The sequence below is a fragment of the Morone saxatilis genome, unplaced genomic scaffold, assembly GCF_004916995.1.
Source record: "Morone saxatilis isolate NCDOM2014 unplaced genomic scaffold, NCSU_SB_2.0 Contig16, whole genome shotgun sequence".
In the NCBI taxonomy this organism is placed as follows: domain Eukaryota; kingdom Metazoa; phylum Chordata; class Actinopteri; family Moronidae; genus Morone; species Morone saxatilis.
In genome coordinates this window covers 24,953,022-24,973,726 of record NW_023339718.1, presented here as the reverse complement: position 1 = coordinate 24,973,726, position 20,705 = coordinate 24,953,022, and the positions used below count along the sequence as shown (strand labels likewise).

At 40.8% G+C, this 20,705-nt stretch overlaps 1 protein-coding gene across 1 annotated transcript in view; it reads left to right on the top strand.

The window, feature by feature from the left end:
- unc5db (unc-5 netrin receptor Db) overlaps positions 1-20,705 on the top strand; it is a 192,004-nt gene that overhangs the window by 101,601 nt on the left and 69,698 nt on the right. The window contains exons 3-4 of the mRNA XM_035659245.1: positions 7,504-7,647; positions 10,645-10,748. Coding sequence (XP_035515138.1) covers positions 7,504-7,647; positions 10,645-10,748 — 248 coding nt within the window. The remainder of the gene's footprint in view (positions 1-7,503; positions 7,648-10,644; positions 10,749-20,705) is intronic.

Below are 20,705 nucleotides of genomic sequence, written 5' to 3'. Positions count from 1 at the left end.
TACTAATGCCCCGTTGACTAGCGTTATACGGTAATTAGCGGTTTGTGCTAAAACTGGTCACGTGCGATTAGAATGAAAACATATCCCAGAGAACAGACCAACTCGGTAAAGTGTTATTAACCCCAGGTTCATTTTGCGCCGGAATTGTCCTTTAAGTTCAATGAAAAAAAGGTTTCTGGAAAAATGTCTGAAGATGTGGAGATAGAACAATTTATTGATTTCTAATGCCACTTTTAGATATGTCTTAATGTGCCACAATAATGTTCAAATATCTTGCTTTTATTTAAATTAATTTTCCATTAAAAAATAAATCAGGGCTCAGTAGGACACAAGTGAGGTAAAACCCTGGTGTTGTAATTACCTGTGCTGCTGCCGTCACTTGACACAATTACTTCGCAAATATTACAATTAGCCATTTACTGCTTTCAGCCTTCAGTTCAGCTGCCGACATGACGGCCTCCACCTGCTGTCAAAATACCCCCATACAAACCCCTACCTGTGCTGACATGAATGCATAGAAATTCAATTAATGAATGAACAACTGAACTTAAATTTGACCTCATCATGTAGTCTTATAATGCAATAGTGAGTGAGCTACTACAATTGGAGTGCTGCTGACATGGAGTGTATATGTTCAGGTCACACATAATAAACTGCATGAAGGGCAGGCTGTATTTCGTAAATTAGAAAACATAATATAACCTGTGGCAACATGTAAAGCTGCTGATAAATAAAGCTGCTGTGATTTCAATTGGATTAGCTTTATTGGCATGCAGGCAAATAGTGCAGCAGACCATTACAACCAGTAGAGATACAGGCACCTGTCTATTGAGTGCTGTTTGCATCAGTAATGGGGATCTGCACAGCTCCTGAAAGGCATAAAAAAACAGAGGACACAGAAAAACATGCTGATAAGAACGCCTTTAACATATATAAACAGAATGTGATTTGCCAGGGTGACGAAAAGGGAGTCCATTTTATCCTGGCTGCCACAGTGGGGGGAGTCCTCTCAAATAAAATATTCCATATTTTCCATATTTGACTGATATAACCACAGGAGGAGAAGCTAACTCTTTTCCTACTGGCCACAGTGGAAGGTGAATAAAAAATAGCATGTGTTCCTTTCAGGCGTTTTTTTTCAGCCAGAAAGGTTTATTGAGTAGAAAAGAGGCTCTGATCGATGGTCGGAACCTGTCAAACCCACAAACTCAACAGCCACTGTCATGATTTACTTGCAGTTGGCTGGAGGTTAGCAGCAATTTCACACCCTGCTTCCAAGACATGTGAGCTACTTGAAAGTGGCATCAAACCTCCACATTTAACGTTTGGCTTTCGTGTTAATTTAAATGCACCCTCTTATGGCCAAGGAATCATAAAATGGAACCAGAGTGATGATAATAGCACTGAAGCTTTTGATGCCAGTGAACAGGTCAATAAGCAGTGGTTACATATGGAATTATGTGTTTTTAGCATCAAGGCATAAGACCTCCTTTCAGGAGTTGACTCCTTTCCCGAAAGCCGTTTAGATGTAATGGACATTGCATGATAAGCTGCACCAAATGCTGTAAGGACTCCCTTTTATTCTTTCAGTTTGATTCAATCACTAAAAGGCACCTAAACTACTGTGTTTACTTACTGTCAAATGGAAGAAGCTCTGAGTTGATGAAAATGTTAAAGTGCTCATCTGAGTTGCCTTTAGTTGTTACCATGTGCTCACAGCAGTTAAGCTTTATACATGCAGTCATGAATTGTTAGCAGACTTTTTTATGAACCAGATTAGGTCTCACAACTCTCAGAGAGCAGACAAGCCACTCTACCTTCTTGATGAAGATTGTTGGGGCTGTATACAGCTTGTGAGGAAGACCTACAGACACTACCCAGGGCTGAAATAAAAATTAACTCCTCTGCATTGTTAAAAATATATATTTAGCATTTTTTATTTGCAGGTAGTTCTCCTAAAAGTGAGCTAAAATGATCATCAATCATAGGTAATGCAGTAAAACACATACAAATGAAACAATTTTGGGTTCATTGTTGGCATTAGAAATGGTATGTTGAGTTTTTTGTAAAAGATTTATAGCATTTAAATATTTATCAAAAGTATCAGTTCTCTATCAAGGAATTTACATGTGATTATTGGGTTAGTGTATTATAATGCAGCAATTTATATGGCTTTTATAGTAACATGAATATGGAAAGTGTGAATTTAATCATAATGTTTTATTTGCTAAATGATAAGAAAATTACTAGTACTTGTTGTTGTTGCTTCATTGTGTCCTCCCCTCCCCACTGAAACCAAATCACTTCAGCAAACAACATCCCCACAGCGGTCTTGCACAAATACAATACCATAAAGAGACAATGACAATGACCAGGAATTGGAAATTAATTTATGCCTAGGGGACGCAGTGGTGATTCACACATTCTGCACACTGCTGAACAAACACACTGTTGATTAGCGGCACAAGAGCCATTGGACCCACAATCAACCAGTTTATTCAAAATCATCATCTAGGCATATTAAGCAAATAGCATTGAGAATCTACAATTGAGGAATTCTACAATAAGCCATGGTGAGGTTTAATAAACACACATCTGCAGCCAACCTGAAGTACCAGTGAACAGTGTAAGCAACCAAGTTTGCTCACTTAATTGCTGAGTGCCATTGTCCAGCTCCTGCAAACTCAAGCTAGTGTTAGCTGTCGCTCTTTCATGGGTCCAGCTGAGATGATGGCTAATGACCAGACTGTCAACACTCAGAGCAATAGGTCGTCCTCTAACCTCAGCATTCCGTATGGTAATCCGAACATATCGACACATGAGACTACAGAAACAGTTAACAACATCAGTGCCCACACAGATATTGCACCAATCAAATTACGCTACCTGGAGAACACTAATGTAAAGGGCGCTCTTACTGCAGAAAAATTCATTAAGCTTAAATTTATTTTATTTTTTATTTTTTTTTCTATGGGACCAAGTACAATATTAAACATAAATATTAGCATTTGATGTATTGGTAAGCTTAGAGCTTATTGGTAAGCTCATTTTCATATGCAGTCTCCTCTTGGCAGGTCACAATAAAAAAACACACACACAATGACAGAACAGCAAAAAAAAAAAAGAAACAAGCACAGGATACATAATAAAGAAGTTACACTTTTGTTTTGATAATTGTATACTAAGCCAAACCAGCCTCGTTGCAGGCATGTTGTCTTTACTTTTTAGAGTGTCTCGTACAGGCGGTTATTCTTTTACTGAGTTCCTCCACTCCTGCCGTCCATGGCTTTTATATATGTACTTTTGGGATAAAGTGATTATATATAACAACACCTGTAGTCTTTGCTATAATAACTACATACTGTATAATAGTAACTTTATAGCACAGTGGCCTCTTATCCCCTAACTTATCCTGACAGAGTAAGAATAAGAATATATGGCAACCCCAGCAAAGTGGCTATGCTGTAAGACTGAAAGAGAGGGTTCAAAGTGTTACTTTAATGACATCTAAACAGATATTTGAATGAAAGATCACCTCTAAATCGAGGGCAGGGCCTTTCAAACGTGAGGGGCAAGGTCTAATTCCCTGTGCTTCAGAGCCAGTGGACCAGTATTTTGGGTTTGCCAGTACATTGGGCAGATATTGCCATTTTCTAAAACGTCTAATATTGATCTATGGGATAGCACCCCATTCCCATCTTACCTTTACTGGATGGTTAACAGAAGAGAACCAGAGGAAATATGTGGAGAGGGAGAACGATGACATGGGACAAAAGTTTTCTTCTGAACTCAAACCCATGAAGTTGAAGCTTTTAAGCAGAAATTATCCTAATGCAGCATTTTAATGAAGTCTTGTCATCCACATCTGAGTTATTAAGCTATACTATGGTGAAGCCCACAGCCGCAATGCTCTCCCATCCCCTTGGATCTTAGAACAGCCTATACTTTACTCTTATTTCAGCCATCTTGCCCGTCTTTCTTAGAGTGATTCAGCCTTTTTGGATGACTTTATCAAGTGACTCAGGGAACTGCGAGGAGGGGATTGGGGAGGAGAACAGATCAAGTGGTTTACTCTAATGAGCCCTGTCAACAGTGCTCTGCCTATAAACAAATAGGGCTGACAGATGACACAGTGGCAGCACTCGTCTCTGTCTCTCCAGCGAACCACCTGTCGACGCCGGTTTTGGACTCCAGGAAATGTGTCGCTCTGTCGAGAAAGCTTACCGGCGCCTTTTCTCTCTCTCTCTCTCCATCAGTCTCTCTGTCATCTCTCTCCCATTCTTCTTCTCCAAAACACAGACTCACACTTTTTAGGGCATCATGGAAAGTCATTAGTCATTATTTTCTCTGCTGTCTCTCTACCCACACATACGCTGTCACTTGCCAGCTCTCTGCCGCTGCTCGAGAAATTATGAATTATGCTTGTGTCTCACTCTCTACAGGGGCTGCGACTAGGAAGCACCAACCGTAGAGCCGCTGCTCTGTTTATTCCTTTTCTTAAACGTGGACTTTTTTTTCTCCAAGCCCGTCAATCACAATTTAAACTACCCTGGTCACCAAGCATACCGCAGTGCACCATATTGAGACAAACCGCCTAATTTGTATCAGCATTTCACAACTTGTCAACTTGTCGCGTTTGGTGTGACAAAAAGGAAGAGGGCCACTTTTCTGTTGTTGTAATTTATACCCGGCACAGTGGAGACCGCCCGCCACTAAATGTTCTCCATTTCTTAATTTTACTGCAAACGCCAGCATGGATCCGTCGGAGTAGCCTCGCTGCCATTCACTCAGGTTTAATTGGTATTCACTAGGAAGCCTGCTTGGCGCTTCACAAGCTGTGCAGCCTCAGTATAAGACTGTTTGACTTTAGTAAGAGCATGTCAGATTAGAGTGTTATTAATAAAAGGGAATGGATGCACAAGAGCCAGAAGAGTCAGGGGTGGAGGGGTTTGGTGCACATTGCACATTCCTTGCCTTTCTTCGGGCTTTGGGTATAAGGCTTGCAGGTAGGGCTTGGAGATAAAACGATCCCGATACAGGATCGTGATCCTATTACGTCGATAACTATGATAAACTTTAGTGGAGTTTTTTTCTCAATTGATCTAACTCCCTATCACACAGCAGAAATATACACAACAACAGCCAGTCAGTCCCATCTCCTACTGCAAAGAACTGTTTGATCTACCAGTGAAGAAAGTGGATTCCTCTGGAAAAGAGGAAAAGAACAAGTGTAGACATGAAAGTACCGGTGAAAGTGAACTCCAAGTTATCCAACGTTATCCTCCAAGGCTGAGGACATTGTCAACAAGAAAAGTAACATGACTTTAATTATATAATATATATAATAATTATTTTTATAAGTGTGTTAGATATCTTAAAAGCGAAGTCCAGATTAAGACGGTCTGCAAAATATACCATCTAACTGGCGGTATATTTCCAACCACGATGGGAAACCCATCACCTTGAAAATGTACCATCCAAGTGATAAGGCATGTTTGCAAAGTTAAATGTTTATGTTATTCTATTTTTATGTTAGTAAACTATATTCTGAAGTTTAACTTATGAACCTTCTGGTTTCTTCAGGCTTCAGTCATTCCTAGATTGATCGAGTCTAGTTAGCCCCCACCCACTTGTGGATTATGCAGCACCCACATCCGGTATAAGCCACGCCCATTCTAGCTATGCAGTATACATATGAAAATAGATAATTTAGTTGGCTGAACAGATACAAGTAATGTGTACTCCCTGATAAAAATCAATATTGATCAATATGGAAAACAATATCCTGGTCATATTTTTTGTCATATCGCCCTGGTTCTACTTGCAGGCTGTAAAAAGCTCTGAGGAGCAGCAAGAAAACACATGTGACAGGCCCTAAGCCGATGACTAAAAATGGGCGCCCTGTACCCGTCTCAAGCTATTTGACAGGGTGACGAACATTTCCAACCGGGGGCTCGCAGCATGTTGCCTAAGAGGATTTTCAAATAGGGTGTCTTTCTCTTTTTTTTCTTTCTTTAATGCATTCAATGGAATAAGAGCATTGTGCATCGTGCTGTGTTCTCATGCCTTTTGTGTTACATAATATGGTATATTGTCCTCGTGTCGCTTGCACAGCGAGCCTACACATGCTCTTTGAAGTGGATAAGTGTAGTCCAAATTATTAATGCTAATTCTGCTACAGCTGATTTAGCTTTCCCCTTGTTAGCAGCACTGAGCGCTCAAAACATACAGTAGAGGCCCCTGAGGGACTGTGTTTCTGCCAATTTCTTTAGCCATGCTCTCAGAGCTCAGCAGAAAGGGGTAGAATGCACTGATTTAGGAAGTGTGTCAGCCTTTCCTAAGAACTTATGCATAGCTAATCCGGTGAGACCCATTGATCACTGACGCACGCCTGTATATGTATTGAGGTATTGATTAAAGATTCTGCAAGGACCCTTATTTAGAATGCAGGGTTTTCCCATGTCAGTTTTCTCCTTTAACTGTAGTGCTGCATGTGCCTTAAACAAAGGCCTGAACCTAGCCTGTAAATGCATATTTCAGAACTTACTGAACTGAACCCGACCTAAAATTTGAAAGCCATGATAGTGGCATGGCTCTAGGGGTGGCAGTGTTGGTTTGTCAGTTGGTCGGCCCACCAGTTTTATCCAAATTGTTGCACACAGTGAACTTACATTTTGTACAGACATTCATCTTCTCCTCAATATGAACTGCAACAACTTTGGTGATCTTCTGACTTGTCAAAATACAAAGTAACACATTATCACAAATAAGAAATAATGCAATGGCAATAACATGTTAGATTATATATTATAATATTATATAAGTTAGACCCAGGGTGCAAACTACAGGGGAGCCAGGGGGAGCTGGGTCCTCTTAGTAAGACATGAATAAGACATGAAACACAATTTGAAATTGAAAGTAAAAAGGTAAAGTCTCTAAAATATTGACAATTTAATTAATTAATTAATTCTATTTTTCTATCACCACGGATTGTGTGTGAAGTTGGGCTAAAATTCATGCAGGCACCCTGCATGAGGGTACTATTTTTGCCATCTATCTAAAAAAAAAAAAAGAAGAAGCCATTGCATAGTTTGCACACTGGTTAGACCAATGCAGAAAATCAGCTTTACCTGTAAGTTCATAACAAGATCACCTTTGCCTTATCCTAATATTAGCCTGATGAATGTGGCAGGTAGCTCGCCAAGCTAATGCAATGCATTGGCTATGCTCTGCCTCTCTTCCTGCTTCCCAGTGGAAACTGGCTCAGGCAGAAAGGCAGAGAGAAAGAGACATTTATTAATATATGTAGCTGAAAATAATAAAACCTGAAACCGACCAAAATGTTAGGCTACGCAACATAACAAACCTGACCCTAAATTCAACACGTTGTTAAGAACCAATGGGTTATGTAAGAACCAATCAAACTAACCATATCCAACCCCAACGCATCAGCCATGTACTGTATTGTAGTTTCTAACTCTCTTATCTTCTCTGTCGTCACAGGGCTGAAGGTGCGTGAGGTGATGATCAACGTATCCCGCCAGCAGGTGGAGGATTTCCACGGCCCTGAGGACTACTGGTGTCTCTGTGTCGCCTGGAGCCACCTGGGCACCTCCAAGAGTCGCAAGGCTACTGTCCGCATCGCCTGTGAGTATGGAAACACCTCAGTGATCAGTGCTGTCGCAACTGTGTCACAAAGCTTTATGTAACGTGCATCTGGCAACATATAGCAAGAAAACTGTTGAACTGAAAAGGGAATAGTCTGATGAGATGGGTGGGTTTCCAAATGAAGCTGGTAAACTATCTTGTCTTTGGCCTTATTGTCTATATCAGTCCTAAGTTACAGCTTTCAAACAATCAGTTCAATTGGCTTGAATAAACTTGAATAAAGCCAAATAAATCTACCAGTGATGGTGTAGGTGAAACTAGTACCTGAAACTTATGTATACTAAATTAACTACTGTGCAAATCAGCGGTGTATACACCAAGACAGATATGTTGCCTAGATACAGTCAAGTCAAACTGAAAATTGCATGTTGTTCTTCTGCTGCAGTATACACATCTGCTCTATACATGTCCTATGGTCTGCTATAAGAAAACAAAGGGTCAAATCTATATGTTTGTGCATTAAGTAGCTGGAATGCTGTTAGTGCTCTGGCTACATAGTTAGAGAACCTTTCTGAAGACAGCAAATTTCAGTTATTTCAGTCTCAGACAGCAGCCACACTAGCTTTCTTGCTTTTCTAACTTACGTGTCTTATCCTGCACGTTAGCCTGCAAAACAAGCTAACTGCCCCAAACATCTAGCAGGAGAAAATTACACCACTAATGTCAATGTGCAGGCTAGATAGCTAATCAGCTGTAACACATTAAAGCTAGGGTATGTATTTCAGAAGCATTTTCTTCTTATATTGTTTGATATTCTTTGATTTTTGAAATTCTCTTTACATCCCGACAGCAAGCAATAAATGAAATGCTCGGAAAAAGAAAAGGAAAGAACCCCATATATCTGTGGCTGTCACCGACGTGTATTAAGCCAATCATTTCATTCAGGCCAAATGAAATGATTTGTTGATTGGGAATTTTTCAAAATCTAGCCGTTTCTTGATAGTTTTTCCAACATTACCTACTCAAGCTGTAACCAGTTCAGAACAGAACTGCTAATATCAACACTGGTTAGTTAATATGATAAACTGCTAACAAAATATAGTCTGTCCTTAGCTTGTAAACTAGAGTTAGCAGAGCAGGTTTACTTTGACTTTTCCTACCCCTGGCCAGTGGGTAGAGCTGGTGTCCCATGTACCGAGGCTGAGTCCTTGCTGCAGCGGCCCAGCATTCGAATTCAACCTGCGGCCCTTTGCTGTGTGTCATCCTCTCTCTCTGCCCCCCTTTTCCTGTCTATCTTCAGCTGTCACTATCATATAAAGACAATAAAAGCCCCAAAAAATACTTAAAATAAATAAATAAATGAAAAAATAAGGTCACTTTGACATGATTTTGGATTCAGAGCAGGGATGAATAAATGTGATTTCAGTTGGACTTTAAGTGAACTCCAGTGTGTTTGTCCTTTTATTTCTGTTCCTTCAGACTGATTAGAATTTTCATCCAACCCCCTACAGTATGTTGATGATACAAATGAACCGAGATCTCAACCCACTTCCAGTCAAACTGATGTTCATTTATGATGCAAACATCAAATGGACCAATGTGTAGGATTTAGTGGCATCTAGCGGTGTGGTTGTAGATCGTGTCTAGGAGAAACTATGGTGGCTGCGAAAAACACAAAAGGCCCCTGATCTAGAAGGTCAGTGGCTTGGTTTGTCAGACAACGTACGAACAGACAACGTACGGTAACAAAAAAAAAAAGATGATCTATACACTAATGGAAAACATACCTTTTGGATATTATATTCCATTGTTTCTGCCAATAGATCCTCTCCTAAATGTTACGCACTGGACCTTGAAGTCACATATATGACACTTGCATCAAATAGACCTGATTACAGCTTGTGTCTAGTTATTTCTTGTGACCACCAGAGCAGAATATAAATGTAAAAAATAAATGAAAGATAAAAGCAGATAAAAAAATAAAGCCTTCAAGCGCAGTGAGGTAAAGCATGACTGGCTGTCAGTAAATGGAAAAAAAGCTCATGATTTTTCCCTGGAGGTCCCCCATAGTATTATGATCATGCAGAATGACTGACAAAACTGATATACAGTGTGTGTCCATGTGACTTCAACCCTGTACAGACTGGAACTAAAAAAAAGGGGACATTAGTAGACAATATCTTAACGGAAAATGAATCAGATTTATCAGCAGTGAAATAATCAATGCCCAGAAACGAATGCTGTCTGATCAAGTTTAGACACAATCAGCTATTCACAGCCAGTTGATGTCCAAATCCAATACTGCTGCCAGAGGGCGTTATAGGTTATCCAAGAGCCCTCCTCTGTGCATAATTTAATGTTTTTTACTTGAGTTTTTATGTGGCCCTGAAGAGAAATGTATACTGTATACATACTAAAGAAGTCTTTTCTTGTCCTCTAAAGGAGGGAAGTTAGAATTTGAGTTTAAATATGATGTGATGTCAAAATCTTGATCTGCTTGGATTTGCATATCATTGTCTTTGCACTTACCCACTTGCCAGCTGAACCGAGATTCTCAGGCACGATGACAGAGTCTCCTCCCTGTATTTGGATTGCAGTGAATTGCTCATGATCCTAGGCTACATGAAACCCATTCATAACCAATGTTGAAATTTCAAAGGCAGATTCCTACTTTCCAAAAAGGGTGACATTTTAAAGCTTTTTAGTGGATAGCAGCAGTGCAATAACCTATCAAAGGCAGTATTGAGAATGGGCAGAATGGGGTCCGTCACTATTGTGTGCACATGAATGCCCGGGATGATCAGAGCAATGCTTGTGCACTTCCTCCATCCAGTGTATCCTCCAAACCACCTTGTCAACAGATTACCCGGCACAGAGCCATGGGATCCTCTCTATCTTATACAGGCTGTAGTGGGTTTTGAAGGTCGTGGCGTGCAGAGCCAGGGGCAGGCCGGCGTGTTAGCTGCTGAAGAGGATTGAGGCCGGGCTGACCGTAACACTTGACACCTGACAGCTGCCTCTTATCTCCCCACACAGACCTGAGGAAAAACTTTGAGCAGGACCCCCAGGGGAAGGAGGTGCCAATCAACGGGATGATCGTTCTGCACTGTCGCCCTCCAGAGGGAGTGCCTGTGGCGGAGGTAAGGCCATCGCCCCTCACTCCTCCTGCACAGTGGGAAGCTTATACTCCCACTGCAGCAGAGGAGATCTGCATCAGAGCGGCCATGCTTATTGTGCGAGTGAAACTGCTCAGGTTTTACCTTCAGCTCCGCTTTCTCTGACCTTTAAGAAGTTAGTCATGTTGGATATACATGACTCTAATATTAGCCAGGTTTGTGATCATCTGTGCTTGTTTGTCTGTTGTTAGATCTGTCATTTTGTCTGCCCAGATTCTCATGCATTTTGGATTGAACTTCTACATCTGATTATTGACAATGGATAAGAGCCTCAATAACACTTCAGCCTTTGTAGGGATATGATGATATATATGTTGAGACAATGTAAATGTGTCTACAATCAGAGGAATTTACTGTACTGCCTCTAAATTAATGTAACATTTACTTTTTTATGTTCTTATGAGATTGTTCAGATTTTTGATAAATGTGATTAAGCATCTTGATCTGTAAGGGATTTTCTGGCTATCCATTGATTTCCAATGGCTTCCAGAAAAACTACCACATTATTATTATTACTATGTACCTATACTATATAGTATACCCAATGCTGTGAGAAGAGGATTTTATCCATAGTGCCTACTCCTAATCCACTGCATTGCCAGTATCAGACTTCAGCATGTAGTGTTACATTTTTTTATCATCATGTTTTGTTGTTTTAGTGACAGTTTAGGCTCCCAAATAACTCCAGTTGAGGACACACCAGCACAGGACTTGATCAGGTGTGAACATGTCACAGTGCCCCAGTTTCTTTCGGTGTACTGCATAGCATTCAGGTTTCTTAAAAACATGGGGGTCTTATTCATGTTTTTGGAACCAGGATATGACCCCATCAAATGCAGGTTAAACCTGCACTGAACGGGTCAGCGTATCTCAGCCAACTAAATATTGTGTTGACCTGAAAATCTAAGTCGAATGGATTTTACAGTCCATTATTACACAGTTATCTGGTTCCAGCTTCTCCGTTGCGAATGTTTGGAATATTTTCTAGTCTTCTATCATAGTAAACTGTATATTTGTAAAACCAAAAGACATTATTATGATACGTATTTTTCCCTGTTATCTAACATTTTATAGACCAAACAATTGAGTCATTGAGAGAATAATCATTAATTGCATCCCTAACATGTCAACCAGGCGTCTCTATTAGGGACGTAAATTGATTGAGCTATATTGACATTTAAACATCATTTAACCCACTGACCGAAAAAGCATGCGCGAGAAAGAAAGAAAGAAAGACAAAGAAAGCGCATGTGTGTGGGGGAACAAAAGTGAGAGAGAGAGAAGAATATGGGTAGCGGGAGAGAATTTTTATTTGGTAATTATTCAGTGTAATTGTTGTGATTATCAGTGCAGTGTGTGAGGCTACACTGCAGAGTGGAGTCTCTCCTCAGGGTGAAAACCAGAGATTAACCTGTGACAGCTGTGACAGGCTATAGACCCACATCATACACACATTTCCAGTGGGAAAGGACTATAAAGCCTGACTATAACTGGAATATTAATGTGCATGTAAACACAGTCAATATTTACATGTATCAGGACAATCTTTATGAGGTTGCTCAGGATGAAACATACAAATTCTGTTCTAATCCACTAATACTGTAGGGTATTTCTATACTAGGGGAAGTAGTCACGCCTAGCCAGGCCGTGTTTTTCCACTGCACTGCACAGCGTGGTAAAGTACCTTGATAACATGTTGGAGGTGAGCTGGTCACAAACCACAGTAAGAGCCTGTCGCCTGCAGCCCTTTTCAGCTCACTCTGGCTGTTTCTGCTTGTACTATTCCTCCATGTGATATTTAAAATCCTGATCCGCTCACCGAATAACACAAAATATGTCTATGTCTGGTTGATTAGACCTGTTTTTACTGAAGAATAGCACCTCTAACATTGCGCTCAGCAGACTGGATTGGTATTACTTCCTCAAAATGGAAGAAATATTCGTTTTGCATCAGCAGTAACTTAACACAGCCAGGGGCGGATCTAGAGAAATATTGATAGGGTGGCCAGAGAGTGGCCCCTTAGGGGGTGCAGAAATATATATTCTGATTTAATTGCAAACAATTACATATATCAATACTTGCTTGGAAAAGCCCACAAATGAACATATTTGAACTCAAAAACATTACATTCTTGTGGCACATTAGTAAAGCAATGAATAAAAATATCTAATGGTGGCATTATAAATCAAGTTTCATATTTTTTCACTGGACTTAAGCCTATCACAGTCTAAAAAAACATTTAATTAATATCCATTTTTATCAGATTTTTAAAATTAATCTAAATTAATGTGTTATGTTTGACAGCATAAGCACCAAACTGGGGTGACTGGGACACTACCACCCCATGCCAGCCCTCTGGATCCACCCCTGAACACAACTCCAATAGGGCTGAATGCAATCAGTAAAAAGCAAAATAAGGCTAATATTGTGCAGTGGAACTAAACTACAACAGAGATTCAGGTAGAAGTACAAAGTACAGAGAGCAGAACACAGAGACAAAATGGTACATGGACTGTCTTCAAACCACTCAAAGCCTTTTACACACCATGCACGCTTCAGCATACATCCTGGAGAAGCTGGGGATCGAACCATCAACTTTCTGAATAGTGGACTACCAGCTCTACCTCCTAAGCCGCACACAGCCGCCGCCCGAAGAACAGACGCATAGCAGTGCAGAGGAGATACGGTCGGCAGTGCTCTGCCCTGCTAACTAGCAGGACCACAGCAGCTCGGCAGTATTTAACATTGTTTGCCTGCTAAAGAGCACTTCACTGTGAATTGTTGCTCTGATTGCTTTTAGCATTTAAATCATACCTTGTGGCAACTTACACCGCTGCTCCCAGTGAGACGGAGAACAGATGTTTCTCGCAGCGTGATCAACCTGCGAGACCGACTTGTAGGGCAAATATAGCATTTAAATGTCTCTGTGAAAAAATGTCACGAAAAGTGCACATTCCTCTCCTTCCGTACAGTATTTGGCCCAGTGACAATCAGCACGAACAATGGATGTGTAATTGATGTGCGCGGGGAGCAGATTTAAGCGGAGGTCAACGTCCGACCCTGCGCTGTATAAATGATTCAACATGGAAATGGAGGAGTGATGTCGTTCCAGCGCCGCATAGTCCATGGCAGGGATAAAAATAGTTGAATCTGAGCAGGACAGACTGAATCACATCCTGCCATCTAGTCCTTTGTCAACACAAATGAGCCCAGCCACAAGAGATGGGAGTGAATAATGTAGAGAGCACATGGCAGATATCCTCAGCCCAGTCAATATCAGTGCACCTCGTCCATGAAATATTGAGATGGCATCCATAAGTGTGGTAGTGTGAGGTTTCAGAGTGCAGCTGCAGGACGGATGCCACTGTAGTGAACACAGCGCAGGCCCAATAGAGTGCAAGCCTGCAGTTGGGAGTGCAGCGCAAAAACTGGGCTTCTGAAGGGTGCGTTTGGAAATCACCCTCATCAGCAAGGATGTCAGAGTGAGCTAATGAGTCTCCAGGCACTCGCAGTGGAATCATTTTGTACTATGGGGTTTCAACGGTTTATTTAAGCAAGAGTGTCAGGAATGCCTTGTTGACTCTGGAGGTATCTATTTGCACGAGGGAGTAGATATATAATAGATATATTTCTGACAATACTGTAATGTACTGCCATTCTTTCCATCTACCCACCTGTCCCATTAGGCTGTAAATTTTCAAGTAACATTTGGCATGTTTTTCCATTTCTCTTTTCAGTTTTGTTTTGTTAGAGTCAGTATTATACTGTACTATAAACTGGAGAGGATATTATCAGCACTTGCTTTTCTTTGGTTGATACTGAGCTTAGATAGAGACACTTTGCTTGAATATGACATTTAGGGCTGCAACTTCCATTCTCAACAATTGTAAGTAATTTTCATTTTCTTAATAATTCCCTTTATAATTTCCCATGGCCCCCATTTGAGAACTACTGTTTTAAGACATAAAATATTATGCTTTAAATCAAAATGATATCTACTCCCTCTTCCTCATTAAAAAATCCTGAATCTATCAATATGTAGATATTTTTGATTTCAAAAGTTCGCTAAGTGCACTGGAAGTTTCAGATTTCCTGATCAAGTCACATACTGGACCATGGCTTTCAAACTAGCTGTGAGGTGACAAAATGAGATCTAAGTTGTTGCTTTGTGTGTAGGCTACATAGCCTCTCAGGCCACATAGCTTCTGTCCTAAACTTCTGATTGGTGGAGCTGGTAAGCTCTGCAGACACTACTCAGGACTCACAAAACTAAACGTTCTCTTCTGCATGATTTGTTCACCATATTTATATTCTGATTTACAGGTGTACTTTTGTTTTATCATTCTAATCAAGATTCTATAATTGAACATCAATCAAACACAACATTGAATCATTATTGATTAAATCAAACATTTGTAATGAAAAAAATCATCTATTTGTGTTTAGAGGTGTAAATAGTGCAACATCTCAGTCTCACTTTTCCATCAGTGAAGCTAAATATAACTCTCAGGGATGATGCATTAATAATACAAAAACTCTGCCCACATTTTTAATTCTTTTGTTAGACCTCTAGAAGGCATGAAGACCAATTTTATTAACATGTGTTTTTACCTCATCATTTTCCTTTAGTGTCTGGTTGTTAAACACCAGTATATTATACAAAATATGTGGGTGCTATTACATAATGACATAATCAGATTATTACACAATAAGGTGTTATCACATAATCTGTTGTTACAAGCCTCTGTACTAGAATTAAGGAGCCAGAACAAACTGACAATCAGACGTTTTAGACAGTGTTATGTTATTGAAAATGTTGCACTGAAAGCCAAATGATGCATTGTATTTGTGCATAAGTGTGTGTATAGGTTATTTACTGTAACAGCTTTCATTTTTCAGCCTTTAATGTAAACATTGTAAACCTCAGTAAATCATCATATGAATCAATATTCTGTTAATGCATTTCCATCACAGTAATTAATCACGATTCCCACTCCATAACAAACCCATTTCACTCTCTATGTGAGGACCAACTCTATTCAAATACTTTTGTGTGACAGTAGCGGTCACTGTTAAGTCTTATATACAAGTGACAAAAATATACTCACTGCAAGACATATCAGCAGGATTGACAGGTTTGTAGTATTGGGAGTATTGTATGGTGTTTTAGATGACTAAGAAAAAGACAGGAAAAGCTTGTTTTACCTGCTCCTCTGAGCGGCCGTGCCTGCCAGAGGACTGTCACCCCCACAACTCTTTAGTTGTCTCCCTGCGGTACCTTCAAGTCACAGGTCTCCAAATCACTTCTGCGGCACGTGTGCCACAACAGTGTGAGTAAAGTGAGTGCATGTAGAACCGCCCTTTTGGGAAGCATGAGAAGGCATTGTGAGCTGCACTCAAAAGCACATTCAAGAAAAAAACAATAAAAAACATGAGTAAGATACATGTTTCATGCTCTGTTGCGGTCATAAAAATACTGACATGGAAATCACAGTTGAGCATTAGTGCTGATGTCAAAATAGTGGGAAACTCAGTACAGTACAACAACAGAACAGTTTTATTTGTCACAGGGTCAGCGGTACAATGAAATGTCAGCTCAGCTCACAGTGCCAGTCACAATAACAGCACCAGTCATATAAAGATAAAATAAGGTAAAGAAAAGGAAAGAAAGATTAAAATAAAAATGGACTGAGATTAATAAAATATAGCTATATAAATATGTAATATGTTATACTTAAGTATATATGCTGTACACAGGATGCTGTACAGAGTATTGAAGAAGTATCTATCAGTATTTATCAGTCTTGGTACAAAAGCAGCAGATATAGTTGAAAGTGTACTTTACAGTCACAGCAGTGCTTTTAGGTTGATGAGTTGAATAGGGAGTCTTCTGGTACATGCAGCCATGCTTGTGTATTGTCTGCCAGACGGTAACAAGGAGAACAGTCTGCGTGCTGGGTTGCTGTGGTCCTTGATAATGCTGTGTGCCTTACGCAGATGTTGTACTATCCCGTATCTTTCCAGCTAAGAACAAATCACTTTTAGCCCAAGCTGTGAAATTTAGTCTTTCATATTCATAAACCACCAAAACAAGCCTTAAAGCTGACGTGTTAAACTATGTGCTACATGAAAGTGTTAAACTCACAGAGAGTTATAATTAACTATGCAGTTCCCCACAGCTCTTCTGAGCCTTTTAGCCTCTTTTAGCTCATCATTTTGGTTTTTGGGCAAGCAAACTCCACTGTCATCAACCTCATCTCCATGCTTAGCAAACAGTGTTTTGAGCAAATAGCTCTGATAAGCCCATGGTACACTACCAGCCCAGCACCAAATATAACTATGTGGAGAAGAAAGTTAAATATCTAGCAGGTAACAAAGCCACATAATTCACAGGAGCTGGTACTGTAGAGACCAAAATGGGTAAAAGGAGAGTAAATATTGGACTGATATTCACCGGGTGGACAGAATGTTCCAATTGAATGCTAATGCTGCTAAGTTGTATGCTGGATTTGTGAATAGGCGACTGTAAACAATTGTCACAAGTTAGCCATAACAGCTTCATAAGGTGATAATAGACACAGTGGCCATTTTATTAGGCACATCTGTACAATGTGATGCAGTCTGATACAACTTTACAAAGCTAATAATGTTCAGTTTTTGGAGAGTTTGTTGGAAATGTGTAAATGAGGTCATGGTTAAAGGTGCTTTGTGCTGGACTACATTATATTGAGAGGTGTTCCTAACTTATTTTTGTCCTCCCTATTTACACATGATGAGGAGGGTAGAATATTAGAAATACTTCCCAGTAAAATACAAAGCAGTTATTACAGACATCTAGCGATGTCGTTGCAGGTAACAACTTCATTGCGTCACCCTCCCCTTCCAAGCATGAAGGAGAAACTATGCAGGGTGCAAAGCCAATGTTTGGTTTGTCCCTTCTGAGCTACTGTAGAAACATGGCAGTTAAACATGGGGGACTCCATAGAGGGCGACCCACGGCATTAGATAAAAACAGCTCATTCTAAGTGAACTATTTTCTAGTTACTATATTTCCTTTCTGCCAATAGATCATCCTAAATGTTAAATACTGGACCTTTTAAAGACCTTTTCTCAGCTTAGGTTTGTAAGATATGATACAAATGTTGTCTTAAACAAAAAAATCTGAAAGGGAAACTTGTTTCCATTTTATGAAAATGTGCTCTCTCCCTGGAGTAAAAAATAAAACCTAAAACTTTTGAATCAGTTTTACTTTTGTACCCCTGTGGAAGTAGTTATTGACTGTGTGGAATTTGAAATGTTGCACTGTAAGCCATTTTAAGTGAATAAATCCAGTAAGACTTCAAAAATAGCTGAAAAGTAAACATACCAGAACTGCAACTTAGACTATGGTAGTTAAAATGCTGTTAAATCAATAGTTATTGTCTCTCCACATTTATAAAACATTTCTTAGTCAGGCGAACTGAGACAGGCTTCAACTCTAATGCCCAGACATCTTCAGAATTCCATTCAACAGTTAATCAACAGAAAAACACTTGTGGGTGTTTGCCGTTAATTCACATTTAGGACACGGGTGTGTGAGTATTGTCTGTGAGTGCAAACTGCAATATTCAAATTCTCAAGTGTTTTGCAACAAAAATTCCTTCATACTTCATTTCCAAAGAGCAGAGACTGTAATTTGCCTATGGTTAATAGAACGTTGAAGCAGTTTATTTGTAATTTCGTTTCGGTGCTCCCGATCCAAAACCAATTCCCCACTTTTACTTCACAGATATCAGGGGGTGTGAATGCAGAGCAGATCTTTTAACTCGGGGAGAAAGGAGTCCATGAGCACCCTGTATAATGAGTTTCTTTTGAGAGGTTACTCTGAGAGAAAGTGTGAAATGAACAGCCAAACTGGAAGCCAATTTCAACTTCCCTGAATGAAAGCCTTTAATCCAAGATGAATCCCCTTGATCTACAGTAGCTCAGGTAGACAGTGCGGGCTACGACACAAAGGGGAATCAACTAAATGCTTCTGCACTGTGATACAAGCTGTTCTCTGTTGAGCTTCACAAAGACATTTGCGATGCTACTCCAAAACAAGTTAGCATTTAACTCCGTCCCACCTCCTGCCTCCTCTACACTTGTTTCTACTTTCCCATCCCGCTGCCGAGCGCCTCTGTTATTTTCTCATAGGTCAGAGAAAGTCTCTTAGAGAGCAGATGATGAGCTTCATTATTAAGCTAAGCAATTACATCCCCCCCAGCCAAGACCCAAGCCGGGAGCTCCCTCTATTTATTTCGTTAAGATAAGACGGATCGGGGTGGAATAGTAATGCAGTGCCACATTGCTCGGAGGGGAGGAGAGGTGGCATTTGGGAAGCAACAGGGAGGCGGATGGGCGACGCAGGCCCACTTTGTGTTCTCCCCGTATCTTTTCTGATTAACCTCCAGAGCGGGAGAGCAGAGCCAAGCTGCAGATAGCTCCCTCTGACTCTACCTGCTGCTGTCAGACTTGCCATTCGTATGAATACACTGAGCCACGCTGAGTTCAAAGTGTCTGCGGGTATCTGTGTGTGTGTGTGTCTGTGTGTGTATGCAGGGGGTGGGGGGCAATGAGCATGCCTTTCTTTACATGTACTGCTGATTGGTTGCGGGTGGGGGGATCCGTTGGGCGGATTAGCTCCATGCTTGGCGGTATGGTTTGTGATATGCTGCTCAGCGGATCCCGTTGGCGTCCCCTGGTCCCCAGGGTGCGCCTGACAGAGGCGCTCAATCCATGTAATTGCGTTGACGAGATACTCTGCAATTAAAAAGTTCCGCCACCAACACCGGCTTCGCCACAAGCGGCTGAGATTTGCCCGAAGGGGAGGAGATCATGCTAAATTGTCACACCTAAGCATGACTCAGCAGACAGATTTCTCTCCTGTACTGAAGTGCACCATTTGTACTGCGTCACCTTGACATCAAATGACCATTAGACCCAGGAGTGGGGCGATGAGGCACACAAGCACATGGAAAAATGCGTCAGCTGGCAAGGTCTTGATCAGCGCTCTCCTCATAAGTCTTGATGATGGCTGCGGTGTCACCCGTTACATTGCTCTTCTGTCCTCTAATTGCCCCTCAACCGCCACATTTCTCAGCATCTAATCATCAGCAAATGTCATCTGAATGAGATGTGTGTGTGTACTTAGGTAGATAAGAGGATCTGGCTGCTGTGCAGGGCTGGAGGAGGTGACCTTCAGGGGCGGTCCGGGTATTGAAATCACAGGAAGGAAGCCCTGATGTGGGGCCCCGCCTGGAAACCCCTCCGTCAAGGCTGACACTGATGACCACATCCTAATTGAAACAAATGTGCCAATTAGGCAATTCATTTCTCATATCCTCTGCCACACACTTGCTGGGCTAATTTGTATTTGTCCCTTCATTTTTTTTTTCTCCTGCCACCTCCCCCCTCCTTCCCCTCTCTCTCTCCCCCTCTCTTTGTGTATCACTCTCTCTTCCCTTCTGCTCGGTGAATCTTTTCATCATTACCCAAGGGCTGTTAGCGGCAGACAGACAGCTAATGTGCAGCGTGGCCCCAAACACTGCAGACTCTCAATAAGAATAGATAACAATACCACTTTGCGCGTATTGCAAGTTCGTTTTAGATTTAAGACTTAAAACAACACCTCCAGCCGCATGGATGCAAATAGGAAAACGTGCTGATGGGGACTGCAAAACAACTGGGTATAGATGACACCAGAGCCAGGAATGATCGGATTCGCCAGGGTATTCACTACTTCCGCCACACTACACCCAATCGACAGAAATGATAATGACCATCATACCACAAAGTACACCTCATTTCTCACATTGACTACTTTTCTTTCACAACCTATATTGAGTCAATCTGTACCAACTCCCGTTAGCAAGAGGAGGAATATATCCTTTCTTCATTTC